The sequence below is a fragment of the Oncorhynchus keta genome, chromosome 34 (genome assembly GCF_023373465.1).
Source record: "Oncorhynchus keta strain PuntledgeMale-10-30-2019 chromosome 34, Oket_V2, whole genome shotgun sequence".
Classification (NCBI taxonomy): domain Eukaryota; kingdom Metazoa; phylum Chordata; class Actinopteri; order Salmoniformes; family Salmonidae; genus Oncorhynchus; species Oncorhynchus keta.
Genome location: NC_068454.1, coordinates 21,455,111 through 21,481,036, shown reverse-complemented (window position 1 = coordinate 21,481,036; position 25,926 = coordinate 21,455,111). Strand labels below are relative to the sequence as shown.

Below are 25,926 nucleotides of genomic sequence, written 5' to 3'. Positions count from 1 at the left end.
CCATCAAAGGTGAGCATTTGCCCACTGAAGTTGGTTACGACGCTGAACTGCAGTCAGGTCAAGACCCTGGTGAGGACGACAAGCACGCAGATGAGCTTCCCTTAAATGGTTTCTGACAAGTTGTGCAGAAATTCTTTGGGTGTGCAAACCCAGTTTCATTAACTGTCCGGGTGACTGGTCTCAGACGATCCCTCAGGTGAAGAAGACAGATGTGTGACAGACCTGCGTAACCTTTGGAGGACCTGAGCAACATAATGTAACACATGCCACTGTTGTTTTTTATTGAATGTTTATTGCAAGCAAAGGGAGACATGAAAACACACAATTCACTCAGAAATGACATGCTTCACTGAAGTACCACTGTTAGAATGTGGCTAAAAAGGCCTCTGTTATTTTGCCACTTGGGAATATGACCATGGACTAACACCAGAGGACTGGTATAAAAAGATTATTAAGAGATCAAAACAGGTAAAGTAGAATGTGTGAGTACTGTACAACATGTATTCTCCCCTGTTGACAGTGGTTTTAGATGACTGGTGTGAGGCAGTTCCTTCATTTGTGTTGATCAAAAGAGAGCTTAGTTCTGTCAACACGCTCTCTCTCGCTCTTCTGTCAACGCATTCTCTCTCTTCTGTCAACGCATTCTCTCTCTTCTGTCAACGCATTCTCTCTCTTCTGTCAACGCATTCTCTCTCTTCTGTCAACGCATTCTCTCTCTTCTGTCAACGCATTCTCTCTCTTCTGTCAACGCATTCTCTCTCTTCTGTCAACGCATTCTCTCTCTTCTGTCAACGCATTCTCTCTCTTCTGTCAGCGCATTCTCTCTCTTCTGTCAGCGCATTCTCTCTCTTCTGTCAGCGCATTCTCTCTCTTCTGTCAACGCATTCTCTCTCTTCTGTCAACGCATTCTCTCTCTTCTGTCAACGCATTCTCTCTTCTGTCAACGCATTCTCTCTTCTGTCAACGCATTCTCTCTATTCTGTCAACGCATTCTCTCTCTTCTGTCAGCGCATTCTCTCTCTTCTGTCAGCGCATTCTCTCTCTTCTGTCAGCGCATTCTCTCTTCTGTCAACGCATTCTCTCTCTTCTGTCAACGCATTCTCTCTTCTGTCAACGCATTCTCTCTCTTCTGTCAGCGCATTCTCTCTCTTCTGTCAGCGCATTCTCTCTCTTCTGTCAGCGCATTCTCTCTCTTCTGTCAGCGCATTCTCTCTCTTCTGTCAACGCATTCTCTCTCTTCTGTCAGCGCATTCTCTCTCTCTGTCAGCGCATTCTCTCTCTTCTGTCAGCGCATTCTCTCTCTTCTGTCAGCGCATTCTCTCTCTTCTGTCAACGCATTCTCTCTTCTGTCAACGCATTCTCTCTCTTCTGTCAGCGCATTCTCTCTTCTGTCAACGCATTCTCTCTCTTCTGTCAGCGCATTCTCTCTCTTCTGTCAACGCATTCTCTCTCTTCTGTCAACGCATTCTCTCTCTTCTGTCAACGCATTCTCTCTCTTCTGTCAACGCATTCTCTCTCTTCTGTCAACGCATTCTCTCTCTTCTGTCAGCGCATTCTCTCTCTTCTGTCAGCGCATTCTCTCTCTTCTGTCAACGCATTCTCTCTCTTCTGTCAGCGCATTCTCTCTCTTCTGTCAGCGCATTCTCTCTCTTCTGTCAGCGCATTCTCTCTCTTCTGTCAACGCATTCTCTCTCTTCTGTCAGCGCATTCTCTCTCTTCTGTCAACGCATTCTCTCTCTTCTGTCAACGCATTCTCTCTCTTCTGTCAACGCATTCTCTCTCTTCTGTCAACGCATTCTCTCTTCTGTCAACGCATTCTCTCTCTTCTGTCAACGCATTCTCTCTCTTCTGTCAACGCATTCTCTCTCTTCTGTCAACGCATTCTCTCTCTTTCTGTCAACGCATTCTCTCTCTTCTGTCAACGCATTCTCTCTCTTCTGTCAGCGCATTCTCTCTCTTCTGTCAGCGCATTCTCTCTCTTCTGTCAACGCATTCTCTCTCTTCTGTCAACGCATTCTCTCTCTTCTGTCAACGCATTCTCTCTCTTCTGTCAACGCATTCTCTCTTCTGTCAACGCATTCTCTCTCTTCTGTCAGCGCATTCTCTCTCTTCTGTCAGCGCATTCTCTCTCTTCTGTCAGCGCATTCTCTCTCTTCTGTCAGCGCATTCTCTCTCTTCTGTCAACGCATTCTCTCTCTTCTGTCAACGCATTCTCTCTCTTCTGTCAACGCATTCTCTCTCTTCTGTCAACGCGTTCTCTCTCTTCTGTCAACGCGTTCTCTCTCTTCTGTCAACGCGTGCTCTCTCTCCTGTCAAACGCGTGCTCTCTCTCCTGTCAAACGCGTGCTCTCTCTCCTGTCAAACGCGTGCTCTCTCTCCTGTCAAACGCGTGCTCTCTCTCCTGTCAACCGTGTTCTCTCTCTCCCGTCAACCGTGTTCCCTCTGTTCTGTCAACCGTGTTCTCTCTGTTCTGTCAGTGTTCTCTCTCTCTGATCACGGTGGTGCTGCTAGAGCAGGGCCAACTTCTAGTGTTCACAATGCCCTTTCATATTCTCCATCTACTTGATGTTTCAGACTCTCAGAGAATCACTCGTGGGCGCACGCACACACACGCAACCACCCACTCTCTCTCTCTAAAACACACACCCACGTTATCCACCAATATATTTTTATTTATTCATTTTTATTTCACCTTTATTTAACCAGGTAGCCTAGTTGAGAACAAGTTCTCATTTACAACTGCAACCTGGCCAAGATAAATCAAAGTGCGACACAAACAACACAGAGTTACACATGGAATAAACAAACATACAGTCAATAACACAATAGAAAAAGTCTATATGCAGTGTGTGCAAATGAGGTAAGATAAGGGAGGTAAGGCAAATAATTACAATATAGCAGTTAAACATCAGTGATAGATGTGCAGAAGATGAATGTACAAGTAGAGATACTGCAAAGGAGAAAAACATTTTTTTTAAAGAACAGTATGGGGATGAGGTAGTTGGTTGGGCTGTTTACAGATGGGGTATGTACAGGTGCAATGATCTGTGAGCTGCTCTGACAGCTGGTGCTTAAAGCTAGTGAGGGAGATATGAGTCTCCAGCTTTAGTGATTTTTTGCAATTCGTTCCAGTCATTGGCAGCAGAGAACTGGAAGGAAAGGCAGCCAAAGAAGGAATTGGCTTTGGGGGTGACCAGTGAAAAATACCTGCTGGAGCGTGTGATACGGGTGGGTGCTGCTATGGTGACCAGTGAGCTGAGATTAGGCTGGGCTTTACCTAGAAAAGACTTGGATGACCTGGAGCCAGTGGGGTTTGGATGAGTATGAAGCGAGGGCCAGCCAACGAGAGCATACAGGTCGCAGTGGTGGGTAGTATATGGGGCTTTGGTGACAAAATTGATGGCACTGTGATAGACTGCATCCAATTTGTTGAGTAGAGTGTTGGAGGCTAGTTTGTAAATGACATCGTCAAAGTCAAGGATCGGCAGGATAGTCAGTTTTACGAGGGTGTGTTTGGCATCATGAGTGAAGGATGCTTTGTTGCGAAATAGGAAGCCGATTCTAGATTGTAGATTGGAGATGCTTAATGTGAGTCTGGAACGAGAGTTTACAGTCTCACCAGACAACTAGGTATTTGTAGTTGTCCACATATTCTAAGTCAGAACCGTCCAGAGTAACGATGCTGGACGGGCAGGCAGGTGCGGGCAGCAATCGGTTGAAGAGCATGCATTTACTTTTACTTTAATTTAAGAGCAGTTGGAGGCCACGGAAGGAGAGTTGTATGGCATTGAAGCTTGTCTGGAGGTTAGTTAACACAGTGTCCAAAGAAGGGCCAGAAGTATACAGAATGGTGTCATCTGCGTAGAGGTGGATCAAAGAATCGCCAGCAGCAAGAGCGACATCATTGAGGTATACAGAGAAGAGAGTCGGCCCGAGAATTGAACCCTGTGGCACCCCCATAGAGACTGCCAGAGGTCCTGACAACAGGCCCTCCGATTTGACACACTGAGCTCTGTCTGAGAAGTAGTTTGTGAACCAGGCAATGCAGTCATTTGAGAAACCAAGGCTGTTGAGTCTGCCGTTAAGAATGTGGTGATTGACAGAGTCGAAAGCCTTTGGCCAGGTCGATGAATACAGCTGCACAGTATTGTCTATCGATGGCGGTTATGATATAGTTTAGGACCTTGAGTGTGGCTGAGGTGCACCCATGACCAGCTCGGAAACCAGATTGCATAGCGTCGATTTATCGATGGTGACAGTGTTTCCTAGCCTCAGTGCAGTGGGCAGCTGGGAGGAAGTGCTCTTATTCTCCATGGACTTTACAGTGTCCCAGAACTTTTTGGAGTTTGTGCTACAGGATGCAAATTTCTGTTTGAAAAGTTAGCCTTTGCTTTCCTAACTGCCTGTTTACATTGGTTCCTAACTTCCCTGAAAAGTTGCATATCGCGGGGGCTATTCGATGCTTATGCAGTACGCCACAGGATGTTTTTGTGCTGGTCCAGGGCAGTCAGGTCTGGAGTGACCTTATTTAAGATGGTGAGGAAAGCACTTTTAAAGAATAACCAGGCATCCTCTACTGACGGAGTGAGGTCAATATCCTTCCATGATAACCAGGCCAGGTCGATTATAAAGGCCTGCTTTCTGAAGTGTTTTAGGGAGCGTTTGACAGTGATGAGGGGTGGTCGTTTGTCCGCAGACCCATTACGGATGGGTCGCTGAGATCCTGGTTGAAGACAGCAGAGGTGTATTTGGAGGGCAGGCTGGTTAAGATAATATCTATGAGGGTGCCCGTGTTTACGGATTTGGGGTTGTAACTGGTAGGTTCATTGATAACTTGTGTGAGATTGAGGGCATCAAGCTTAGATTGTAGGATGGCTGGGGTGTTAAGCATGTCCCAGTTTAGGTCACCTAACAGCACGAGCTCTGAAGATAGATGGGGGACAATCAATTCACATATGGTGTCCAGGGCACAGCTGGGGGCAGAAGGTGGTCTATAGCAAGCGGCAACGGTGAGATACTTGTTTCTGGAAAGGTAAAAAAAGTAGAAGCTCAAATTGTTTGGGCACAGACCTGGGTAGTAAGACAGAACTCTGCAGGCTATCTCTATAGTAGATTGCAACTCCGCCCCCTTTGGCAGTTCTATCTTGTCGGAAAATGTTAGTAAGGGATGGAAATGTAAGGTTTTTTGTTGGCCTTCCTAAGCCAGGATTCAGACACGGCTCGGATATCTGGGTTGGCAGAGTGTGCTAAAGCAGTGAATAAAACAAATTTAGGGAGGAGGCTTCTAGTGTTAACGTGCATGAAACCAAGGCTTGGATTAACCACTACATCACCAGAGGAACAGTAGGATAAGGGTACGGCCAACGGCTATAAGAATTGGTCGTCTAGTACATTCGGAACAGAGAGTAAAAGGAGCAGGTTTCTGGGCGTGGTAGAATAGATTCAAGGCATAATGTACAGACAAAAGGTACGGTAGGATGTGAATACAGTGGAGGTACACCTAGGCATTGAGTGGCAATGAGAGCGGTATTGTCTCTAGAGACACCATGTAAACCAGGTGAGGTCACCGCATGTGTGTGAGGTGGAACAAATGGCTTAGCTAAGGCATATTGAGCAGGGCTGGAGGCTCTACAGTGAAATAAAAAAATAATCACTAACCAAAACAGCAATGGGCAGGGCATATTGACATTAGGGAGAGGCATGTGTAGCCAAGTGATCATAGGGTCTAGTGAGTAGCTAGGCGAGCTGGAGGCACGGCGATTCAGACAGTTAGAGGGCCGGGGCTAGCAGAAGGGCCTTAGAGAGACATCGCGGCGGAGTGGTTACGTTGGCAGACCAGTCGTGATGGATCAGAAGGGCTCCGTGTAGTAAAAGGGTCCAGGCCAATTGGCAAAATAGGTATAGTAGCCCAAGAAATTGGCTGATGGACCTCTTCAGCTAGCCGGGAAATGGGCCTAGCATAGGCTAGCTCCAGGCTGATTGGTGCTTGCTTCGGGACAGAAATGTTAGCCAGGAGTAAACACTCAGATAGCAGCTGGCTAGCTGCGATGATCCAGGTGAAAATGTTCAGAGCTTGCGGTAGGAATCTGGAGATATGGAGAAGAAGAAGTCCGATATGCTCTGGGTTGAATCGCACTGTGCAGACTGGCAGTAGTTTCCCGGGATAAAGGTTAGCTGATGACCGCTAGCAGTGGCTAGCTAGTAGTTACTAGCTAGTAGTTAGTTAGCTGGCTAGCTTCTGTTGAGGGTTCCGGTTCTAAAGTAAAGAAAATAGCAGATCCATACCACATTGGGTGAGGCGGGTTGCAGGAGAGTATGTTGAAGTTGAGAATAAAAATAAAAAAATCTATGCAAAGAAAAAGATATACAAGGGACAAGACGAAGACAAAGACGCCTGACTGCTACACCATCTTGGATTGGTGGTGAAATTATATGGTATAAGGGTACTGAGACATGTGATGGTAGCCACAGTTCCCCCTCCTTTTATCAGCTTTCAGGGTCTGGCAGAGCAACCTCAATCCTAATATCATGGTCTGGTCATAAACTCTGCCCTTCACACAACCATCTGACCATCGCACATTGTTAATTTGTCACAATCACACAGGACAAAGAGGACAGTATATAAATATTTATTCTTTGGGGGCGTTCTCTCTTTGTGTAAGTCAAAAGGAGGAACTGACCTTCAGGTGCGTTGAGGTGCATGGTTTCCATGGGACCAATAAAAGCATAACGCATTCCCAGCCCCTCTGACATCACCAGGTCAATGTCCTTGACTGAAATGACACCGTCCTGAAACGAGAGGAAGCAATGAACTCAGATTCAACAGAAGACTCAAGACCACCCTCCCCCCACTGAAGTGCTCTACCTGCCCACCAACGACTTGTCAGTCTGTCACGAGCGCTGAGGGAGCAGTAGACTAGAATACCCTTCTTATTTCATCTCACCAGAGTAGAGCAGCATTAAGGCTACTCCCACCAGATTGGGTTTCCCCAATCATCCCATTCGGTGTCCCAGGATAATGGGAGGGTACAGAGGAGGCTGTGAGGGCAGTGCCAGGCCTGGGACAGGGCCTGCTGTTCTCCATTCAGATTACTGCTCAACAGATACCTGTTGGCAAACCAGGGCGAAATCAAAGCTTGCACACAGATCTAGAGAGTAGAGGGGAACGGGGACAGGGTCGTCTTTGTTCGCTTCCTGCGGGCCAACAACGGGCCCGTTATCTTGGCATCGCGAGACAGCGTCCAGGCGGGGGGGCTTTCCTCTGCTGTAATCACCGGGAGCTACCGGCTGTCTTCTCAGCCACTCCGCTTTCCCACGCTGGCTTGGACTCAAAGGCCATGTTCTGTGTGTCTGTCTATGTAATATTAGTGACACTTCACTTGAACTCTCCATTATTAAGCCTACATAAGACCATAACACTCAGCTTTCTGAACATTTTACAGCAATGACCAGGTAGGCCTATCTACTTACAAGATAAAATTATAACATATTAAGAATTTTTCTTTGGGGAGGGCACCTCTAGATACCAGGTAGTTACCACCTAAGTAGAATTATTCTATGTAGGCTATGTGACTAGTACATTTCTATAGATGCCATATCATTTCCTATTAGTTACCAGGTAGCCCAACTCCTTGGTGTTAACAGTACAGTATAACAAGTTTCCAACTTCCTCTGTCTGAGTGCTTATGACGAAATGAGAGGACAAACCATGCAGAATAGACCAGATTCCTAAACTGTGACATCAGAGTGAGACGCACTCAGTGAGCTTACATTGTCATGCATGAGATGTGTGTATCTAGGTAAAGGCTGAGTTGATGCTGGCTTTACTCTGTGTTGCATCATGCTTAAGAACAGCCCTTTAGCCATGGTATATTGGACATATACCACACCTCGTCAGGGCGTATTGCTTAAGTATAGCACTATTCCTCCACAAAGGTTCCATACAACTTCTTTAACTGCCAGTCATGTTCAGTCAATACTGGGATACTAAACATTACCCCATATAAATCACTAGCTAGAGGACATGCTCTTCGGCCTAATGCAGAGTAGGTAATCTGGTGCACCTACATGGCCAGCCTTAACCAGAAGGAAGTACAAATCACTGCCTGCGCTGTTTTAGTAAGGAATGTCATAAAGACATGCGTCTGAATTTCTACAGGGCAGTGTAAAGACGTAAATATCTACACATAGATAGGATGTATAGGGCGTGGGGAATGGATGCAAGGTGAAGACGCTCAGTTCCCTGCACTGTTTCTCTGAACTAAAAACAACACCGGCATTCTCAGTAACAGACTCCATTGGATTTCCATTGGAGCGTGACCACACCGCTTTGTTGAGTGGACTGACTGAGCTCACGAGAGCTGTGATTTTTCACTCTGAAGGCTCACTTAACCCATCTGGGTAACTCTTTAAAGAAACTTCAGTGTTACACACTAATGCACATACAAACTGAATGGAGTATGTCGGCCTGTTCTGATGGTCTGTGTGCATTCAACTGGGATGTAAACCCTGTTGTTGTATGCTTCAGGTCAAGGAAGACCATGGAAGTAGAAGAATTCTCCTCTGGGGTAGAGGTCCATTGACTCTTAACGGTCACGAAGATCAATGCTAATTGGAGTCGCCAAATGAGTGACAGTGACCTGACAAAGTGACTTCAGCACTCCTTACCATGTGATTCCGATCCTTGCAACATACATCTGCAAGGATTTGTGCTTTCACTTCCCTTAAGAATGTGGAAATGATATTATTGGGAAACCTTAGGTCTCTTTCTGCTGATATGGATGACCAGGATAGGGAAGTGACACTGTCACCTCATGGAAAATCTTACAATTCACTGTTCACATCATACAGTCCAGGGTTCACATCAATAAATACTTCACTTTACAAAGACGCTACTGTAATAACCACAGGAGGCCAACAGGAATGGAGAAAGTTTGTTGAACCAGGTGATGGCTGAAGCCTGCAGACATCGCTGCCCTTAAAGGCTTCATCTTCAATCTGTGCAACTATCAACTCAACCACAGCCTTACCAAAACTAGGCACCCGTCACATCCTCATACACACACACAACCACTCTGCTTTCTCGTTTTCTTATCATCTGCCCAGGCCAGCCAGTGGAAAAACAGTCATGGTGTCGGTGCCTGTGTTGACAGAGTAGAGATTAAGGCAAGCAGGGTGACTGACTGACTGGTCACCTTGAAACGGTCTCTAGTTCTGTCCCGTCAATGGCCAGGCTTTTCACAAGGACACATCTTCCCCTTACTGTCTCCACACCCCCCTATTAAGACAGTTTCTACAGCTTTCTCACTCTTGGCTCACTCTACCCACACAGTCCATTTGAGTGAAAATGAGAGGAGGTTGGTAGGCTATTGCATACCAAGACATAAACATAATCCATGACGCCTCGTTAACTGTACTGAGTGTAAAGGTTACATACAAACAGCTGTGGTTTTTGTAAAAATGTATATTTTGGCTGATTCCCAGCCTGCTCTTGTGGCAAAAGCAGCTCCTGCTATAAGTGCTTCTCTTGTCCTGGATAGCTACTGTTTTTTTGACATGATAGCAGTACCCGAGCCGTGAGGGCTGGATGGGTCTGGGAGACCAGTTCAGACCGGTCCGGGAGCATCTGATACAGGTGTACTGTAACTGTACTGCAGAGACAAAGCGTACTGTGTCAGGCAGCTGAATGTGGGGAGTCCATTGTAAATCTACCCCCCCCCCCAAAAAAGACAGAAAAAAAACCATTTTGTAATCAGGGGATTGTAAATGCTCCATTATATTTGTGTGCGGACAAAGACAGAGGGACTTTGGTTGATCTTCTATCTGAGATAATAGAGCTCTCTGATTGACGTAAGCTCTAGATTGCTGCCATTAGCCCTTTTCTCTGTCAACACTGGGATGAGTGATGGGATTTCTTACACATTATCCTCCCTGCTGCAGAATACAGTGGTGTACCATTCAAGGCATTAGCCTCAGTATCAGGGTGGTACAGTGATATGACCTGTTCAATAGTCTATCGGGGTGGGATTGTAAATAGAAAATCAAAGGGACATTGCTGGCTCTCCATACAGTAGGCCTGTTAAACCAGAGTCATTAAGTGATGGGGATTCATCGTATTCCTGGACTAAAAAGCGCTTTCAATAGATATTCTCCATTGAGCTTGTTTTTAGTCCAGGACTAGGCTTAATCTCAGATCTGAAAACCAGACCCAGGAGTTCAGCTCTTTAAACAAGCACTAGGATATAAAACACATCGGGACGAATCTCGACATGAGATGTGCACATGTAACTCAAACACATCTCCCAATGAAATCAATCAATCAATCAATCAATTAAGTTGAGTGCCTGTGTCTCCAGGAAGGATTCATCCCTTCACATCCTCCTTCCGTGTGGTGGTATATAGAGCTGGAGGTCCATTTAGCCCCATTGTTACAGTTTTAGATAGACAGCATGGAGACCTGAAGGCAGATGATAGACACTTTCCCCTCCACTCCTATTTAAACACGACCATCAGCAGAACTACCGGTATTAAGGATCCAAAGTTCAAAGCTGAGGGCCAGTGTCAACATCAGCCAAATCCACCTCCACTCATGATACATAATCCCTTGGTTCTAAACTACCGAAGAGACCAATACAGTGATAAGAGAGGAGGGTATGTTGCACAGTATTCAGTCTGCCTCCCACCTTGACCAGCCTCCAGGACTCGGCGATGATGGCGTACTGCACACGGTTTAGGGCGAAGCCGTCAATCTCTTTCTTCAGCCTGACGGGAGCCTGGCCTACGGCAGTCATCAGGGCGTGGGTGGTGTCCATCACCCCCGCCAACGTCTCTGGGTGTGGCACCAGCTCCACCAGACGCACGTAGTAGGGCGGGTTCACCTGTAGGGGGCGAAACCCGTCAGCTCAAAACAGACAGAGAGAACAGAGAGAACATCTCCATATCAATAGACCATCTCGTCATTTCCTCTATTCCAGGGATCATCAACTAGATTCCGCTGTGGGCCGAAACATAATTATTACAAATAATTTGTAGACTGCAAATTGACTGCAAGATGCCCAAACAAATGTGACTAAAATATAATCATTTCAAACCTTGCTTACATGTGTAAACAATCACATCTCTTTATTATGCGTGGGAATACTTGGGAGCAGATTTCTTAAATTAAAATCACTTGGAGCTGATTTTCTGGGGGGGGGCAAATAAATCCAGATGATTAAAAATGTATAAAAAATACGGTGGACATAGACTAGTACAGCTCCCTCACATCAGTGCAGATGAGGGAGAGGAGACAAGGGGAAGGAAACTAATATGTTGGACCGCATTACTCTGTAAGCCATTAAACACACAGGGGCTATCGATGAGCAGGGATTATCTCACACATTGTCCTCTGTGAAGGCCTCTCTGATAGGAGTGGCACTGAGGTAAAACCATTGGGGGATTAGGCTACACATGCACGTACGCTCACTTTCCCAGGTAAAGGTGAACTCGTCTCTCTCCGGCCATAGAAGGACTGCATGTGTTTGTGTTTCAGCGTCAAGGTGATGATAAGGGTGGAATTTCTGTGTTTAGCCAGTTGTTAGGAGACTGGGGGAAGACTAGACAAGGACTGGAGTGCAATAAAATGTAGTGTTGTAACAGAATGGTTAAAACGTGAAGGTTACAAATGCCACAACTGGAATGGATGGGTCATTCTCTTGTGCAAACATAAAGTTTGGTTCTGGCTCAGACAGGGAGAAAGAGAGCTTGTGCAAATCTTAAATGGCATCCTGTTCCCTATGCTGTGCAGGGTTTTGGCCAAAAGTAGTGCCCTGTATAGGGTGCCATATTGGACACAGCCTTGGTGTTTGTGGTAGCGCAGTACTGACCGGGTGAGATATAATGCAGCGCTTCCGGTTCTGGACCTGGGAGAAGATGTTGCTAGGCAACAGGCAGGAGGTGGAGCTACTGAGGATCACCCCCTCTCCCACATGACTCTCCACCACCTGGAAGACACTCCGCTTGGCCTCGATCTCCTCAAACACACACTCCTGTACACACACGTTTGTTAAGCAGAGAAAATGTGACAGGAAAGTGAATACATTTAACAGATTTAAGGTCATCGCAGTGGGAACAGGGACATTCAGTGCAAAATTATGAACAAATATTAGGACATACAGAAATACAATGTAAAGACTGATGAGAACAAACATGGTGTACATTCAAATGAAACATTTTCTGCTGGGAAAATTGTTCTATTTCACACCATTTTTATTTGGGTAAATTAAAAGGGGAAAACAACTTCTTTCCCAGCTCTGTCGTTAACTACACGATGGCACATGATATGAGATTTCATGTCTTGAACACATAGTTAAGACATGTCATGACATCTTCCTATAAGACTGCCTATTTGTTAAGACTGAAAGCGAATATTATTTTCCCTTGAAAACCTTCAAACATGGGGTCGTGTCTTTAAATGACATTTCCCCTTTATTTTAACAGTAAGGGGAAATGTAACAACTCCAATGATGGAAGGAATGGTGGTTTAGGAAATACCTCCCTCAGTACTCTCATGATCCCCGGTCACAAGAAGGTTGTGTATTGCTGACAAGTGTTTCAATACAAACATTATAACCATAGAAACCACACTGAAACAAACATATTTGACATGATAATAGCATTGCTTCTTATAAATGAATACAGAACACTGCTTTTGCTTTATCCTGTTTAATTCATCACCAATATGCACAGACAAGCGTATTGAAGGCCATGATGCTCCCTCCCCACGATGCTCTTTCACCTAACTAAACAGGTTAGATTAACTACATAATGGCTGCAGGTAATGTTCCCTCTAAACTCCCCCAGGACTGCCACGCAGAAAAATATCAGCCCGCGCAGAGAAGCACGAGATTCAACTTTCTATAGTTTTCCCCCTTTGTTGACACTATCAACGTTTGTTTCCCTTTACTGTGGGAACTGTGATCGAATCAACGCAATATTATCCACTTTCAATGCAACATACCAAAACAAACTATTCAAGACTTAGTATTCCAAACTAATATGCAAGAGATTTTGTTCTAGGCAGAACGGATCAGAGTAGGATTCTATGCATTGACACACACGACTCAGCCCATACTCCACACAAACCGGTGTGGCATTACCAATCAGAGCTGCAGTAGGCCTATATGTAAATAGACCATAGCCATAAATGGATCTGTGCCATTTACTTTGAACTGGACTGTGTTAACAGCATGAGCGGTAGTGAGTAGATGCGCTTGTTTTGAGATCAAAGTGAGAGCTGCATGACGCCACGTGAGCACATTTGTTCATAACCTTAGCTAGTTAGTGAGTTATTAGCCCAGTTATAGATAATTTGTAGTTAGCAATTGAGGAGTGCAATGCTTCCTACAAGAGCACAAAACGTGTACATTTCTACACATCTTTGAAAGAGAGTTGGGTAAGAGCTTTTTATTGCTGTATTTGGAATAAGCTAAGTTGCCAATAGGCGGAGGGGAGTAATTTATCTGAGTCTCTGTAAAAATGATATGGGAATAATAATGCATTTTATTTTGGAAAGTGGTTTCTTGTATACAACAGCACAACCTTTTCCTTGTCTGAAGGACAAGTTCATAAACAGGTTCATGTCAAGCCAACATGTTTTTTTTTTTTTTAAAGTCTCATGGAATGTAGGCCTACACTGAACACCACACATGGCTGCTACTGTAGACTGAATGATAGAACAGCTATTTCCATTTTCAAAATGTAATGGGATGTATTTTCTCCATTGTTTTTTATGATAGGCCACTCTGGTAGGTCTACATGATGATCAAATAGTCACAGTAGCCTACTTGACCACTGTCTGAAACTAACTTAAAGCAGCTACAGCCTCAGTGTTCACAGTGAACGCATGCTGGAAGTTGCACAGAATTTATTTTCACAACATTCAAGTTTCTGCTCTGCAGACCTGAAATTTGCTCATTGCCGAAAAATATTTGAGGGGACATTGGATGCAGGGATGTGTTGTGGGTCAATAATGTAAGGTGGCGGTAAGGTGTGTCTGTCAGTCACCCTTGCAACAGTTACTATATCTAACAGTAGAATAAATATTAACTTCATGACAAAGTTGCACGTCACCAGATTAAACTTGTGACGCTCGCTCACTTAAAGAGACAAAAATCAACAATTACCAACTGAGGTGGGACACATTTTACCTAAAAGGAGAAGATATTTTGGACATAAGTCATAAGTCTTATGTGGGAAAACAATTATAAAGCCTATTGATTCAGAATGAGTTTAGCATAAATGAAAAACAGTGACGCATGAGAGCAGCAACTGTTCCGGACGACAGTGTGATCTCACTCTCCATAACCGATGTGAGGAAGACCTTTATACAGGTTAACATTCACAAAGCCGTGACGGATTAACAGGACGCGTACTCTTCACTGACATTTCAAGCAGACCACCATAGTCCCTGTGCCCAAGAACGAAAAGGTAACCTGTCTAAATGCATGCTTTTCCACCGATAAATCCACGATAATTGAGAATTTCTACAGCTGGCCATGCTTTCTACCTGGCTACCCCAACTCCGGGCCAACAGCTCCACACCCCCCGCAGCTACTTGCCCAAGCCTCCCCAGCTTCCCCTTCACCCAAATCCAGAAAGCAGATGTTCTGAAAGAGCTGCAAAACCTGGACCCGTACAAATCAGCTGGGTTAGACAATCTGGACCCTCTCTTTCTAACATTATCGGCCGCCATTGTTGCAACTCCTATTACCAGTCTATTCAACCTCTCTTTCGTATCATCCGAGATCCCTAAAGATTGGAAAGCTGCTGCGGTCATCCCCCTCTTCAAAGGGGGTGACACTCTAGACCCAAACTGTTATAATCCTATATGCATCCTGCCCTGCCTTTCTAAAGTTTTTGAAAGCCAAGTTAATAAACAGATCACTGACCATTTGCAATCCCACCGTACCTTCTCCGCTGTGCAATCCGTTTTCCGAGCTGGACACGGGTGCACCTTAGCCATGCTCAAGGTACTAAACAATATATATATTTTTTTGCCTTTATTTTTACTAGGCAAGTCAGTTAAGAACAAATTCTTATTTTCAATGACAGCCTAGGAACAGTGGGTTAACTGCCTGTTCAGGGGCAGAACGACAAATTTGTACCTTGTCAGCTCGGGGATTTGAACTTGCAACCTTTCGGTTACTAGTCCAACGCTCTAACCACTAGGCTACCCTGCCGCCCCAATATAATAACCGCCATTGATAAAAGACAGCACTGTGCAGTCATCATCATCGATCTGGCCAAAGGCTTTTGACTCTGTCAATCACTGTATTCTTATCAGCAGACTCAACAGCCTTGGTTTCTCAAATGATTGCCTCGCCTGGTTCACCAACTACTTCTCAGACATCAGAGAGATCAGTGTGTCAAATCGGAGGGCCTGTTGTCCGGACCTCTGGCAGTCTCTATGGGGGTGCCACAGGGTTCAATTCTTGGGTCGACTCTTTTCTCTGTATATATCAATGATGTCGTTCTTGCTGCTGGTGATTCCCTGATCCACCTCAGACGACACCATTCTGTATACTTCTGGCCCTTCTTTGGACACTGTGTCAACTAACCTCCAAATGAGCTTCAATGCCATACAACACTCCTTCCGTGGCCTTCAACTGCTCTTAAACTCTAGTAAAACCAAATGAATGCTTTTCAACCGTTCGCAGCCTGCACCCGCCTACTATCACTACTCTGGACAGTTCTGACTTAGAATATGTGGACAACTACAAATACCTAGGTGTCTAGCTAGACTGTAAACTCTCCTTCCAGACTCATATTAAACATCTCCAATCCAAAATTTCGCAACAAAGCCTCCTTCACACACGCCTCCAAACATACCCTCGTAAAACGGACTATCCTAACAATCTGTTACTTTGGCGATGTCATTTACAAAATAGCTTCCAGTACTCTACTCAGCAAACTGGATGCAGTCTATCACAGGGCCATCCGTTTTGTCAGCAAAGTCCAATACCACCCACCACTGCGACCTGTATGCTCTAGTCGGCTGGCCCTCGCTACATATTGATCGCCAGATCCACTGGCTCCAGGTCATCTATAAGTCTTTGCTAGGTAAAGCTATGCCTTATCTCAGCTCACTGATCACAATAACAACACCCCATCCGTAGCACGCGCTCCAGCAGGTGTATCTCACTGGTCATCCCCAAAGCCAAAACTTCCTTTGGCCGCCTTTCCTTCCAGTTCTCTGCTGCCAATGACTGGAACGAATTGCAAAAATCGCTGAAGCTGGAAAATTATATTTCCCTCACTAACTTTAAACATAAGCTATCTGAGCAGCTAACCGATCGCTGCAGATCTGTAAATAGCCCACTCAATCTATCTACCTCATCTCCATATTGTTTTTATTTACTTTTCTGCTCTTTTGCACACCAGTATTTCTACTTGCACATCATCTGCTCATCTATGACTCCAGTGTTAATTTGCTACTATGGCCTATTTATTGCCTTACCTCCTCACGCCATTTGCACACTGTATATAGACTATTTTGTCTTCTATTGTGTTGACTGTACACTTGTTTATTCCATGTGTAACTCTGTTGTTGTTTGTGTCGCACTGCTTTGCTTTATCTTGGCCAGGTCGCAGATGTAAATGAGAACTTATTCTCAACTAGCTTACCTGGTTAAATAAAGGTAAAATAAAAAATGTACATAAAAAAAAGACTATCCAATCCAGCCTTGAAAGGCTGGTCATAGCTCACATCAACACCATCATCGCAGATACCCTGGACCCACTCCAACTCCAACAGATCCACAGATGACGCAATTGATATTGCACTCCACACTGCCCTCTCCCACCTGAGCAAGAGGAACACCTACGTGAGAATGCTGTTCATTGACTATAGCTCAGCATTCAACACCATTGTGTCCTTCAAGCTCATCACTAAGCTCAGTACCCTACGACCCTGGGACTACCTCCCTCTGGAATTGGATCCTGGACTTGTGCTGAGGGTAGGCAACACCACATCCGTGACGCTGACCCTCAAGACAGGGGGCTCTCAGGGGTGCGTGCTTAGTCCCCTCCTGTACTCCTTGTTCAACCATGACTGCATGGCCAAGCACGGCTCCAATACCATCATTAAGTTTGCTGACACGACAGAGGTTGGCCTGATCACCGATGACAATGAGACTGTGGGGAGGGAGGTGTAGGGAGGTAGGGAGGTGGTCAGTGAACTGGCAGTGTGGTACCAGGGCAACAACCACTCCCTCAACAAGACAAAGGAGCTGGTTGTAGATTACAGGACATGGAGTCGAGCATGGCCCGATCCACATCAACAGGGCTGTAGAGGAGCAGGTCGAGAGCTTCTAGTTCCACTGTGTCCTTATCTCTAAGGAATTATCATGGTCCATACACACCAGCACAATTGTGAAGTAGGCACGACAACACTTCTTCCCCCTCAGGAGACTGAAAAGATTCGGAATGGGCCCCTCTGATCCTCAAAAAGTTCTACAGCTGCACCTTTAAGAGCATCTTGACTGGCTGCATCACCGCTTGGTATGGCAACTGCTTGGCAGAGGGTAGTGTGTACGGCCGAGTGCATCCCTGGGGTCAAGCTCCCTGCCATCCAGGACCTCTATACCAGGCAGTGTCAGAGGAAAGCCCTAAAAATAGTCGAAGACTCAAGTCATAGAGTGTTCTGTCTGCCACCGAACAGCAAGCGGTACCGGTGTACCAAGTCTGGAATCAACAGAACCCCGAACAGCTTCTATCCCCAAGCCATAAAAACTGATAAATAGTTAGTCCGGGTAGCTATTGCTTTACTATTTAACTATCTGCATTGACCCTTTTTACACCAACTCTTTTGACTCATCACATAAGCTGCTGGTACTGTTTATTATCTGTTCTCTTGCCTAGTCACTTCCTCCCTACCTATATGTACATATCTACCTGAATTACTTCATACCCCTGCACATCAACTCAGTACTGGTACCCCATGTATATAGCCAAGTTATCATTACTCAGTGTGTATTTATTCCTCACTGTGTATTTATTTCTTGTCTTATTATTTTTTCATTTTTTTTTTCTCTCTGCATTATTGGGAAGGGCCCGTAAGTAAGCATTTCATTGTTTAACTACACCTGTTCTTTACGAAGCATGTGACAAATACATTTGATTTGACAGTGTTTCCAAAAACAAAACAAAAAAAACTAGGGAAACACTGAGTGAAACGTATCTGAACCGGGAAAAGATACTTTGAATATTTCCCAGCAGCATTTCCCTGTAACTCTAAAACACCTTCTTTTGTTCTCCGCCACAGTATTACATGATGATTTTAATCGATACACTGTAATGATTAAACCTGTGTAATACCACATACCTATCTCCCATGTGCCCACTGAGCAGGCCTAGCTTCCCCTCAAAGAGAGACAGTGTTGTCTATACTGGTGTGTCGGATGGAATGTGACTCCTGTATTTGGCTAAAAGACCACACTTCCTGGCTCGCGTGGTGTGTTTGTGAGCGTGTGTAAAACGGGACTAAGACCAGATAACTGATGAGATGGTTAACCACACTGTAAGGAATTCAACTGTCATGTGGCTTCTCCCATTGTCTCTCCCATACCACATCCTCCTACACCTTCCATTACAGGAAAGCTCTGAAAGCCAACCTTTCTTGGGAGGGGTTGGGCAAACCTCCTTGGTATCTTAAGTGTCGCCTGTCTTTTGTTATAGACTATTGAAATGCACCCTCAGGGCCTCTGTAATTTTTTGAATTAAGAAAAATAACACACTACCGTTCAAAAGTTTGGGGTCACTTAGAAATGTCCTTGTTTTCCATGAGAACATATATGAAATTACTTGCAAAATGAATAGGAAATTCAGTCAAGATGTTAACAAGGTTATATATAATGATTTTAAATTGAAACAATAATTGTGTCTTTCAAACTTTGCTTTCGTCAAAGAATCCTCCATTTGCAGCAATTGCAGCCTTGCAGGCATTCTAGTTGTCAATTTGTTGAGGTAATCTGAAGAGATTTCACCCCATGCTTCCTGAAGCACCTCCCACAAGTTGGATTGATGGGCACTTCTTATGTACCATACGGTCAAGCTTCTCCCACAACAGCTCAATAGGTTTGAGATCCGGTGACTGTGCTGGCCACTCCATTATAGACAGAATACCAGCTGACTGCTTCTTCCCTAAATAGTTCTTGCATAGTTTGGAGCTGTGCTTTGGGCCATTATCCTGTTGTAGGAGGAAATTGGCTCCAATTAAGCGCCATTATCATGGTCCATACACACCAACACAGTTGTGAAGAAGGCAGACTGAAAAGATTCGGAATGGGCCCCTCTGATCCTCAAAAAGTTCTAGAGCTGCACCTTTAAGTGCATTTTGACTGGCTGCAAGGCGTTACAGAGGGTAGTGTGTACGGCTGAGTGCATCACTGGGGCCAAACTCCCTGCCATCCAGGTAGGGAGTTTGGAGCTGTGCTTTGGGCCATTATCCTGTTGTAGGAGGAAATTGGCTCCAATTAAGCACCATCCACAGGGTATGGCATGGCGTTACAAAATGGAGTGATAGCCTTCCTTCTTCAAGTTCCCTTTTACCCTGTACAAATCTCCCACTTTACTACCACCAAAGCACCCCAGACCATTAATGCCTCCACCATGATTGACAGATGGCGTCACTCCTCCAGCATCTTCTTTATGATCCGAACACCTCAAACTTAGATTTGTCTGTTCATGACACTTTTTCCAATCTTCCTCTGTCCAGTGTCTGTGTTCTTTTGCCCATTTTAATCATTTCTTTTTATTGGCCAGTCTGAGATATGGCTTTTTCTTTGCAACTCTGCCTAGAAGGCCAGCATCCCAGAGTCGCCTCTTCACTGTTGACGTTGAAATTGGTGTTTTGCGGGTACTATTTAATGAAGCTGCCAGTTGAGGACGTGTGAGGCATCTGTTTCTCAAACTAGGCACTCCAAATGTCCTGTAAATTAGTCTAGTTAGTCTAGACAGCTATCTGAACTTGTAGTAGTCATGGCCAAATTACCGACTGGGCACATATTAAGATGGCATAAGTCATGGAAAATTGTGTAGAATTGCAGGAAATTAGCTTTTAAAACGGCAAAGAATTATCCCTACCCAATGGCAAAATGTTTAGAATTGCAGGAAATTAGCTGAAAAACAGCAACAACAACAAAAAGTTTGGCGAAGCAAACATATTTGTTTACCTTTTGTTAATAAAATAATTTTTCTGCTAACAGATCCCTCTGTACGTATTAAATTATAGTTTTAATCCTGGCTCGGAGTTAATGTGAGTAAATGCGTAGCGGCTAATTGTATTGCTAATAGGCTATGTGTTTGTAGATCGACTGAGGTGAATGAAGCTACAGCAACAAATGTGATAATGGCTAGGGTCATTTTTGCTTGTTTTTGCTGTTCTCCAAATGGCATTTTAGAGTTTTTAAATTGAATAGAAATGCAGTAAATGAGATGTTACTTTCTTAAACACCCCACCCCAAAAGAATCCCTGGCTACGGCCCTGTGCACCCTAGGTAAGTGTTATTGCTATTTTTCTCATAGATGATACTCATACCAGTCATTCTAATGTACCTGGACGAAGAAGGCTCCCTCTAGTGCCTGGCAGAGGTCATTGTGGCTGCTCAGTAGGGCTAGCTGCTCTGAGGCACTTCGATCCCCCCTCAGCATGCACTCTTCCTGCAGATCTTCAAGCTGTTTCCTAGGCCAGCAGAGAGAGGGAGAAGGGGTTAACAAACATACACGCAAGCAAGTGTGCACACATGCACACATAAATCCCAAAAGCTTTTTCAATAACCCATAACTACACAGAAAACTCAGTGACCTGTGGAATATGAAGTGCCATCTTAGTACATAATGAATATACTGTGAGACTGAATGTTGACAGCTTGGTTTTCCAGCCAATACCAAATGCAATGGTGCATTTCCTATGCTATGGTTTCTCGGGCTTTGAATAGTGATCAAATCACTCAATGAACAGGCATCTGTTTTTCAAAGTGAATTAAATGAATACCTTTTTATGTAAATAATATATCTTCCCGGTAGCTCTATGGTGAGGCCTGTGGTATGAGGAACTAAATGTGTGTTGTTTCAGTGGTGTGTGAAAGCTTGTTTAAAAGGTAACCAGAAAGCAAGACACAGGTAACCTTCAAAATAAAGAAAACACTTGAATAAATGAAGGACACAAAATATATTGTTAGCAGGTGCTTACACACAGGTGTGGTTTCTGAGTTAATTAAACAATTAACATCCCATCATGCATAGGTTCATGTATAAAATGGCCAGTTGCCCATTATTTTGGCTACCATGACTAGAAGAAGAGATCTCAGTAGCTAGGTTTCCATCCAGTTGGCGAAAGATTTACATGTAAACTGCAGGACTCCACAACATGTCATTGCATGACTCCAAGTTTACTTCGATATAATGGTTATTATATTAATATTTGCGCATAAAGCTCTTCCACCAACATTTGTCGCATAATATATTTTACTGAGACAAAAAGATCCCACCTTGTCTAGCATGTTTTGTTTTGTGGACATTTGGAAAGTTTACCAACAAACGTTTTAATTATGTCATTTTTTATATCTGACATGTACTTTACATTGGATGGAAACCTGGTTAGTGACTTAGAAATAGAGGTCTCAAAGGAGCATATGGGCTTTAAAGGGTGTGTGTGTCTCTGTGTCTCAGTCACCGAAACTATTTTGCTATCAGGTTGTAAATTACAGCTGGCCTGGTACATTGTTTGCTGCCTCCATTTGAGATGCACTGTTTCAATATTTGGGACAAAAACTGACAAATGTAAGTAACTAAGGCTGGGAATGTCAATACAATCAAACTAGCAAGGGCAATGATCACAAGTCACGTGGCTAATAGGCTAGCGTATCTATTTATGTAGCAATCTAAAAACATTGAGCCTAGCATTAAACTAGATAGCTGTTAGGAGGATGTCATGTCATTGGAGGAGTGGGTGAGTGACTGAATTCCCCCCCGCATATAGTTTTTCGGTGGCTACACAGATAGAACAATGAGAGATATTCCACCAGGTGTTTAAATGTGAAGCATCCGCTTGGCGTTTCCAATCACTACCAAATATATTAGTGAGAGAAAGCCCAGTGCCGGCAGTGGAAGAAGATGAAACGAGATGGATTTTGGCCGAAATTCTGCACATTTTCTCAGTGATGAAACATTTGATTTCAATACAGTTTTCTGTAACATTTACATTACATTTAAGTCATTTAGCAGACACTCTTATCCAGAGCGACTTACAAACTAGAATCTGTTATGAACAGAGTCAACAAAGTTTTGTAGACTTTTCCCTTTGCCAAATTAAATTGCATTGTTTAGAAGGAGTGCAAAGGTGAACTGAGTTATTGCACATGTACAATTCACAGAGTAGGCATTCCCTGGCGGAAATATGCAAATGTTTGCTAGAAATAGGATCTTGCTAGCTTGAGTTTGGCTCTGCCCACTTCCTTGCTAGTTCTGCCAACTATGACTAATTTGTTCCCATTGGAAACGACAGGCTGTGGTCTATCTTGGGTTAGTTATAAAAATCTTTGCTACACAGTAAAATGGTCAGAGTGAGGTGTTCTCTCATTTGTGTCTGGAAGTAGCTAGCTAATAAGCTAGCCAATTTTAGCTAGTTAGCTTGGGTGCTTGGTTGGGATAAGCATGCATTGGCAGGCAAGCTGTAGAAGGACGAGTAGGCTACTATTCCCCATTGTTTATACGTGCAATTTTGACAGCCAACTAGCTGAAAAAGTTTTAGAGGGTTTATCTAATGTTCCCTCGTTAGATTTGAACTAATATCGCTCTAGTTAGCATTAATTGTTGATCTTGTTGTTTATGTGCATAACTGAGGGAGAGAGAGCCTACCTGTTCATGGTTGTTTGATCAATATGACTGTTCCCAAATGTAAGAGGACTCCCTTGGTGTTTACATATTTGCAGAAATCCATTCAGGTGCATTTTGTGACTTTTGGCGAATGCGTTCTAATGATCTAAAGTCGCACTGTTGTTACTGCCTGTAAACACTCAGTCCAGTTCAAAGTGAATGATGGCTGCCCGATACGCAAATAAGTAGGATTTGAGTCACTTCAAACTGCAAATGTGAACAAGGCTTTAATACTGGTGTTTCCTTCATTTTGGCAGTTACCTGTAAAAAATAAAAGATCAAGAATGCCCCCTACAGTCCAATAAGGTTTATTTATTTTAACCAATGGGCAGTTTAGCAAATCTCATTATACATTTCAAAACAGCATGGTATATAGAGCAAGGTTTCCAAACGCTCTCCTCTGGGACCACCAGATGTTTGACATATGTTTTGGGAAGTACTGGCATAGAGACTTGAAGCAAATAAGACATACAATGGCCCAGTTAGGCTATATGGTAGCAAATAGCTATTTATTCAACTAGCAGGTTGTTTGGGATATTTTTAGAGGCCAACCTCAAAGTGTCTGTATGATGCTGGATGTGAAACCCTTCTAAATGAATCATAACAGGAGATATCTGGACTAGGCTAGTAGTCCTCTCCCTACAAAATGGGGTGTTAACCCCAATGTCATGGCTAAATTCCCAACCTGGCCCCATTCCATCATGGCCACTTAATCATGCCCCTCATTCCTAATTGGCATATATCACTCCTCACCTCTACACCTAATAGCTGATGTGCAGTGCGCATTCTGGCAGACAAATGGTTGCCGTATTGGTGGTGGATGAAGTGTGTTTCCCCCTTTCCCCTATGTAAAGCGCTTTGAGTACCTCAGTTGGTAGAAATAATATTATCCAATCCACGAATCATTATTATTACAAATGTCACTAAGAACCTTTTCCCATCTTCCAGAGCCTTGAGCTCAAAATACACTGGGTTAAAGTTAAATTATTTACATATAATAGAAACACCACAGGGGAGAGGACCATGTTCACCTAAAGCGGTGTGTCACCTCCTAATGTTCAACTAATCATAATTTGTCAACAATATACACTCTATGGTTGTTGATGGGTTTGTAAAGTGAAAAGGATTCACTGATCATGCTGTTTTGGTGTGACTTCGGTGTGAGTGCAAAAGAAGACTGAGGGGTATTTTGGTCATGCATATTATGTATGAGTCGTGAGATATTTTTGGTAATGTTTTGCCTTTTTTTCCAGGACACACCTGACCTCCTGGATGGCCCTGGCAGCATGGCCTGGCTGGTTGTCATAGATCTTCACTCTGTAGCCCCCACTTATAAACACCATGGCCCAGGAGCGCCCAATCAGCCCACTGAAATACACAGAACAACAGAGCCAACATTTATCAATCAATCGATCTTTTCTGTCCCCAGAGTGAAATTTGGATTGCCCCAAAATGGCTGCATGCTTTTTATGAGAAATGGAATCCCTAATCACCAAATAGACCAGTATGGCTCAGTTATTAGAGCATGGCGCTTGCAACACCAGGGTGGTGGGTTTGATTCCCTCTGGGGCCACCCATTGCACTATGTAAATTGCTTTGGATAAAAGCACCTGCTAAATTGTAAAGAGATATATATATATATATATCTGCGGCACAGTCGACAGCGCGCCGGACCTCGGCTCGAAGGTTCGAGACCTGCTCCCTGCTGTTTCATTACACTGGTGTCAGAAGTGATCTGACCTTGCATCCACAACAGTGCATGTGCTTGGCCGGTGAGCGCGTTCCTGTAAGACGTAGAGTCGCAAGCTAGCGCGAGGACCAGCTCTTTGAAAGGAGGGAGTAGTGTAACGACCCTGGCTTTATAAGCGCGGAAATCGACTCTGCCGCACGAGCATGCTTTTGCTGCACAGTCGATTAGCGCGCCGGACCTCGAAGGTCGAGGGATCGAGACCTGCTCCCTGCTGTTTCATTACAATCATATAATAGGAGTGATCGTCGATTTAGCTTAAATTCCCCAAAAAAGGGTGGTACGGTTCAACAATGACAGAGCAGACATTTTATGTGCCCTCAACATCCTTCAGGATTGTCCAGAAACAGTGTCTAGAGGAGGCAGGAATAAGAAAGCAAAGGCAAATAAAAGTGATGCCTGTTCTTGAAAGAAACCGTCGCCACCATCAAAATAGCCATATGATGAACATATACGTTTGGAAAAACTATTTGTACTAGATTATACATTTTCATCTAGACAAAAAATACATTTTAATTCAGATAACATCACATGATTTGCCTATAGCTACGAGCACAACATCCTGACCTGATATGACAAATTCAATTGAGTTACGTTATAGCCTAGAAAACACAGAGGCTATTCTCTCGTCTTGACACATGCACAACAAATATAAATACAATATGTAACAACAAATGTTCAGTGTCATGAAAATGAACTAATTTCTTTACGTAGAGAAGTTTAGTTAATGATCAGCTGACCCTACTCAGCTCGAAGTTCACATGCATAAGCACACAACGTTAGCTAGCTAACGTTAGTTGTTGGAGCAAGATGTTTTTAGACAGAAAAGCTCGTGAAATGTGAGGCTTCTGCTCACCTGCCAATAACGGTAATGGTCTTCCCATCAGAGGAACTCATTTTGCAGTTTTGATTAGAAGTAAGTTATTGCAACATTGAAAACAGTAACTGTTTTTCCAAGAATACTCTGCCCGCAAATCCTGCAACGCCCCTACTAGTCACATGATTGTACGGTGCCCCAAAATGTTACAAATAAAACGAGCGAAGAAAATTAATCATATGAAAATGTACATTCACCGATTTGCATTATTTTATTAATCATGTGGTGATGGTCTTGTTTAGCTATAACGTTACTTTTTACATTCTAAGCTGATAAAAAAAAAATGTGTTGTTGTTGTATGAAACCGGTGTCGCAGCTTCCTCACGTACTGTATCCTAGCAACGGAATTGGGCGCTCTTATCCAATTGTATTGCGCAAAACCAAACCC

The 25,926-nt window shown here is 44.0% G+C and overlaps 1 protein-coding gene across 1 annotated transcript in view; it reads right to left on the bottom strand.

The window, feature by feature from the left end:
• Nucleotides 1-25,839, bottom strand: part of cryl1 (crystallin, lambda 1) — a 30,076-nt gene extending 4,237 nt beyond the window's left edge. The window contains exons 1-6 of the mRNA XM_035757053.2: nucleotides 25,518-25,839; nucleotides 24,175-24,282; nucleotides 20,593-20,719; nucleotides 11,865-12,026; nucleotides 10,683-10,877; nucleotides 6,681-6,789 (exon numbers count right to left, since the gene is read on the bottom strand). Coding sequence (XP_035612946.1) covers nucleotides 6,681-6,789; nucleotides 10,683-10,877; nucleotides 11,865-12,026; nucleotides 20,593-20,719; nucleotides 24,175-24,282; nucleotides 25,518-25,558 — 742 coding nt within the window. The 5' untranslated portion in view covers nucleotides 25,559-25,839. The remainder of the gene's footprint in view (nucleotides 1-6,680; nucleotides 6,790-10,682; nucleotides 10,878-11,864; nucleotides 12,027-20,592; nucleotides 20,720-24,174; nucleotides 24,283-25,517) is intronic.
• Between the last annotated feature and the right edge of the window lie 87 nt (nucleotides 25,840-25,926).